Below are 6,000 nucleotides of genomic sequence, written 5' to 3' on the forward strand. Positions count from 1 at the left end.
TCATTCATTTCAGCTAATGTATCACCCTACCTTGGTACTAGGCTACACACACAAGCCAGCACTTCACATGTATAGTGTGCTAACTACACACAGAAAACCAGATAGATAGATGATTGATAAATTATAGATAGATGATAGATGGATAGATACATAGATAGATACAGAGATAGATATAGATAGATAGATGATAGATAATAGATAAATAGATATACACAATGTATATAATATTTACAGTGTCTGATATATGTGATACATATAATACACATCCTAACTGCAAAGACTCTACTAGAGCATTAGCTGTGAAACCAAAATCACGGTATTTAATCCTAAATGGAAAAAGTGTGCTGAAGTGTTGAGAATACATTTCGGACTACACAGCACACTAGCTCCATATAGAGCTAAGTAAAATGCAGGTATCGCTTGGATGAAATGCAAAAGCCCATTTTGTTTGTGAGTGTATACAAATACCATCTTAATTACCTATGACTGATTTTATAAACGATATAGTGATGTTAACAACTAAAACTATAAAGTGCAGAATATGGGGACATGTAATCTTGTGCATTAAGGTAACACCTGGATAATAATTGAAACCACAAGATTTATTTTTTAATAAAAAAAATATATAGTAATTTTATACCGGCTGATCATGAGACTCAAGAATTAAATAACTCAGGAGTATTAGAACTATAAGCCAGGTACACACATGATGTAACACACATTAGTATAATTGGGTGTTCTTGCTTTATTTTGTTGCATCCTTAGTAAGACCCTCTTAAATCCGTTAATTATGAATTATGCATTCTGTTTGCTCTGTTTGTCAAGCCCTTACCTTGAGCTGCAAAAGTGCTACTTGCACTCAGTATGGCCAATGCAGGTAGAAAACACATTTGCAAGATGTATCCAAGTCCTAACCCACAGCTTGCAGTTTCCAGACCCTTCCCCATTATTTTGGAAGGCACGAAAATATGTCTTGGTAAAACTCCACTTTTCTTCAGCAGTGGAAAAAAAGAAAAAAAAAAAAAAAAAAGCCTGGCACTAGTTAGAGAGAATTTTTGAATTTCATTGATTCCCCCTTTAAAAAAAAAGTCTAAAGCATCTCATGCCCAAATTAGCATCAGCGACATCTTCTCATATTCCTTATGGAGCAAAACAGACTTCTAGGTACAATTTGTCCAAAATAAAAATCCCCTGAGTAAATGATAACACAGGATTGATCAACAACGTTGGTTGGCTTCTAAAATCTTGCAGACAAGTATGTGTGATCTTGCAAAGCATCGACATTCAGCATCCTAATAAGCCATGGTTCTGTATTAAAGTGCTGCTTGTATTGAAACATTAGTATACTGGTGCTGGGTGAAACCATACAGGCATGTGACAGGCAGGGACTGCAAATCTGTGCCTTGCTCTATCCAATGTTACAAGGAGACTGAGAGTAACTCAGGCTGAGCCACTGTGCTCTCGCTGGCAGCCCAGCCTCCCTGACTTTACAGGAGACGTGAGTGAAAAGCAGATCTGGATCTCTGGACTGGGAGTCTGTCTGCAGCTCCATAGCAGAAAGCAGCATGAGGCATCTCTCTGTCAGAGCTGCAAACACTGTCATTGTCATGAAATTGATCGCTTATTAAAAGAGAATTCATCCTCAAATCTCTCCATTTTTTTTTTTGTTATTCATTGATGCTGTTCTTATGTGGGCAGCAAAAGTAAAAATATAAATCATTTAGTTAGGAGCTTGTTCAATGCCTAAAATTGTTATTGAACATACATTTATTATATTAATGTGACCGCCTAAAGTCAGTTCTAATAAACATGTACTGAAATATACTTTTTGTATATCGATAGGACACACCAGCCACTTCATTTGTAGGAACAAAAATGTATGTTTTGAAAGCATTTAAACTATATTTTTCTGCAAAATTTGCACGGTTTTGCAGTCTACTGGCATCCCTATTGAAAAACATCTCTAGTTTATTTTCTGATGTGGTCAAATATGGACAGATATACATGAACTACTGCACAGACAAAGCAATTACTTTGTGGAATGTTGCAGGGTCAGGGTTCTGATTGGATGCACTACAGCCTCAAATCACAATTTTTAAAGTTTTAATTAGAGAAAAGCTGCCCAAATAAATAACAAAATTACACTGCAATGTTGTTTTTTTATATTTATATCTAAGTGTCCCCTTACTGAGACAATACTGTAAAATATTAAATACTACTAAAACAATATAAAACCTATTTATCAAAGCTTCTACTTAAAACTCTCTATACTTAAAGGGACATTAAACCCAATTTTTTTCTTTCATGATTCAGATAGAGAATACCATTTTAAGCAACTTTCTAATTTACTTCTATTATCTAATTTGCTTCATTCTCTTGATATTCTTTCCTGAAAAGCATATCTAGATAGGCTCAGTAGCTTCTGATTGGTGGCTGCACATAGATGCCTCCTGTGATTGGCTCGCCCGTGTGCATTGCTATTTCTTTAACAAAGGATATCTAAAGAATGAAGCAAATTAGATAAAAGAAGTAAATTGGAATGTTGTTTAAAATTGTATTATCTGTCTGAATTATGCAAGAAAATTTTTGGGTTTAATGTCCCTTTAAGCGTCAAATTAGCCGCAAAATCGACTACTCAAAGTTATTATGTTATCAATTTATTTAAAAAGTGTCCAAAACAATTTAAAGGGATAGGAAAGTCAAAATTAAACTTGCATGATTCAGATAGAGCATGCAATTTTAAGACACTTTTAAATTAATTTCTATTTTTAAAAGTGCTTTGTCCATTTGGTATCCGTTGTTGAAAAACAATACGCACATACCCTACACTAGTGGGAGCTCGCTGCTGATTGGTTCTTGCACATCTTTGTCTCATGTGATTGGTTAATTAGATGTGCTGGACTAGCTGCCAGTAATGATATGCTGTTCCTCCAGCAAAGGATAACAAGATAATGAAGCAAATTTGATAATAGAAGTAAATAGGAAAGTTGTTTGAAATTGTATGTTCTTTCTAAATCAAAAAAGAGAATTTTAGGGTTTCCTGTCCCTTTAGGTTTTGTTGCGGCGATCAACATTCGTTGAAACTCAATTACTTTGTAATTTTATTGGAATTGGGAAAAAATGATTGTATCTAAAGGTAGATTCGACAGATGTAAGATTTATTATACTTTCACTTGTGTGTTCTTGTGTCCAATGATTCTGAATCGTCGGACCAGAGTCTCAATCCGCGAACTTTGAGCTAGCGAACACTATGGGAAACAATGGAATGCACCCATAACTACAGGGAAGCAAGGAATAACCTCAATAATTTGCTTATACAATTTATTTAGTGTTTAAAGAGTTATGAAACCCAAATTATTTCTTACATGACAGAGCAAGCAATTTTAAAGGGACACTAAACCCACATTTTTTCTTTTGGGATTCAGATAGAGCATGCAGTTTTAAGCAACTTTCTAATTTACTCCTATTATCAATTTTCCTTTGTTCTTTTGCTATCTTTATTTAAAAAGCAGGAATGTGATACATAGAAGCCGGCCCATTTTTGGTTGAGAACCTGGGTTATGCTTGCTTATTGGTGGGTAAATGTAAGCATGCAATAAGCAAGCTCTATCCATGGTGCTGAACCTAAAATGGGCTGGCTGCTAAGATTTACATTCCTGCTTTTAAAATAAAGATAGCAAGAGAACGAAGAAAAATTGATAATAGGAGTAAATTTAAAAGTTGATTAAAATGTCATGCTCTATCTGAATCATGAAAGAAAAAAATTGGGTTCGGTATCCCTTCAAGCAACTTTCTAATTGACTCCTGTTATCAATTTTTCTTTGTTCTCTTGGTATCTTTATTTGAAAAAGCAGGGATGTAAGCTTAGGAATCAGCCAATTTTTGGTTCAGCACATGGGTAGTGCTTGCTGATTGGTGGTTACATTTAGGGGCTAAACCAAAAATGGAACAGTTCCTAAGATTACATTCCTTCTTTTTCAAACAAAGACACTAAGAGAACGAAGACAAATTGATAATAGGAGTAAATTAGAAAGTTGCCTACAATTGAATACTCTATCCTAATCATGAAAGAAACATTTTGGGTTTCATATAACTTTAATGTCCCTTTAACTTCAAAACTCATGTGCAAACTATGAAAAAAATATTTGCTGCAAAATGCATCAAATGAAATGTTTGTAATTTTAAGGTGCAAATGCAATGTTTTACAATTTTTTTTTATAATAAATGTTTCAATTACAATCTTTACATCAAGATAAATACAACATAGATATAACTCTAAGATGTAGTAATTAAACAAACAAAAAAACAATGCTGTAAAACGGCTCTGCAACGTTAAAAGATTCTTATAAAATGACTTCCGTTTGCAGGAGGGGCTTGATGAGGCGTCTGTGTTTGGCGCGCTCTGTGATCCAGCTACACTCAGGCCACCCCCAGCTTATCCCAGACCGTTGAGGCTGCAATTGCCCTGGCCAAGGAGCGTGTTCGGCTCGGAGGGGAGTCTTCCCCTTCTGAGGAGCACGTCCAGGATAAGGAAGTCCGCTAGCCATCAAGACTCAGTGGCTAGAGTCACGGTCGGTGCAATCGGCACAGAAGGAACTGTATCTGCTGCGGCAGCGCTCCCAGAACCCCGGTGACTCGAGGAAGGCGAGGCAGCTGACGCTGTACACAACAGACTCGAGTCCCAGGATAGGAGCACTGGGTACGAAACACTGCAGGGTGGACGCTTGCCAAATTCGATCTTCACGCTCTGAAAAGGATTACGGTCCCCCTCCCAGAACCCCAGGGGCAAGGCTGTAAAGTATACTCTTACATTTTCCTATTTTCGCTTATATGTCAGCTTGTCATGGGATAGGAGGTGGGAAAAGAACGTGGTCAACATGCTGCTTGGGTCCCAGGGGGATATATGATGCTACCTGAGGAATCGTTTACTAGAAGGCAGTGAAGGAAAGTGATACTAAGGGAAAGCAGTAGTTAAGATAAAGTGCTCCTATACTTATCAGCTGACTATACTCCTTTTCTCCTATTAATCTATCACGCATATCTATAGTGGAACTGTTATATTTGAAATTTGAACTCAAGGGAACTGTGCTGCCTCTCCTGTTTAGCAGGATAGTGGGACCTTTTTCAATTCATATATCTATTTGTTAAATACCCCCGGATATACCACGAGTTGCCGGTCCAGGACTCAGCTAAGTTTGTCAAAAGAAAATATTTTGTTTGGAGCAGGGGAAACCTGTTGGACTTTGGCCGTAACTTATCTCTGCTGGGACTTGTGTTCAACTGTTATAAGAGCTTTGACCTCCCTTCCTCCCTATAGGTTTTTTTTGGGGATTTTTCTGATGTTATATCTTTGCTGCTGACACTATTCTTGAGAACTGTTTGTTGAAGGACAAAAATACTCAGCTGTATATTCAGAAAATAATAGTGGATTAAGTAATTATATGTGTCTAGGCAAAGTTATTTGATAGCCTCTGTGTCAATGTCCTCTTGTATAGGAGGGAGTTACTAAGGAGAGGAGAGGGGGAAGAGAAAAAGGGAAGGAGGGAAAGAAGGGGCAGAGGGAGGGAAGGGGAAAAAAAAAAAGGAAAAGGAAGGAAAAAAAAAGGGAAAAAGATATATTTACACCCTCCCTCAGAAAGTTGAAAGGCTTAAAGCATTGAAACTCCAGCAGGGGTTAGATCTATACAGTGCTTGTGAAGAACGTTCCGATATGATATGGTTCTTAGTAATAGTGAGTTATAAGAATTATATGTAGGAATATTTCATTCTATTTGTTTAATATATCTGTATAACATATGATCTATATAGCTGATTGTAGACGGCTGGGTTGCAGAACAATACAGTCAAACTATCTGCACAGTGTATGTGAAAAATGTTCTGGTTTAACTTCTCTCCAGTAATAGAAGTATATATAGTTTTCTACCTATGTTGATATTACAGCCAAGTCTATGTGGAATATATAAGGATCCTGGGTTTAATATGTTGGCTAGGATAAGCTAG

At 36.6% G+C, this 6,000-nt stretch overlaps 1 protein-coding gene across 1 annotated transcript in view; it reads right to left on the bottom strand.

Moving 5' to 3' along the window:
- The window catches only part of UNC5C (unc-5 netrin receptor C), a 555,959-nt gene extending 554,551 nt beyond the window's left edge, over positions 1-1,408 (bottom strand). The window contains exon 1 of the mRNA XM_053703452.1: positions 833-1,408. Within this exon, the coding sequence (XP_053559427.1) occupies positions 833-947 (115 nt within the window). The 5' untranslated portion in view covers positions 948-1,408. The remainder of the gene's footprint in view (positions 1-832) is intronic.
- Positions 1,409-6,000: the final 4,592 nt, after the last annotated feature.

This window comes from Bombina bombina, chromosome 2 (assembly GCF_027579735.1).
Source record: "Bombina bombina isolate aBomBom1 chromosome 2, aBomBom1.pri, whole genome shotgun sequence".
In the NCBI taxonomy this organism is placed as follows: domain Eukaryota; kingdom Metazoa; phylum Chordata; class Amphibia; order Anura; family Bombinatoridae; genus Bombina; species Bombina bombina.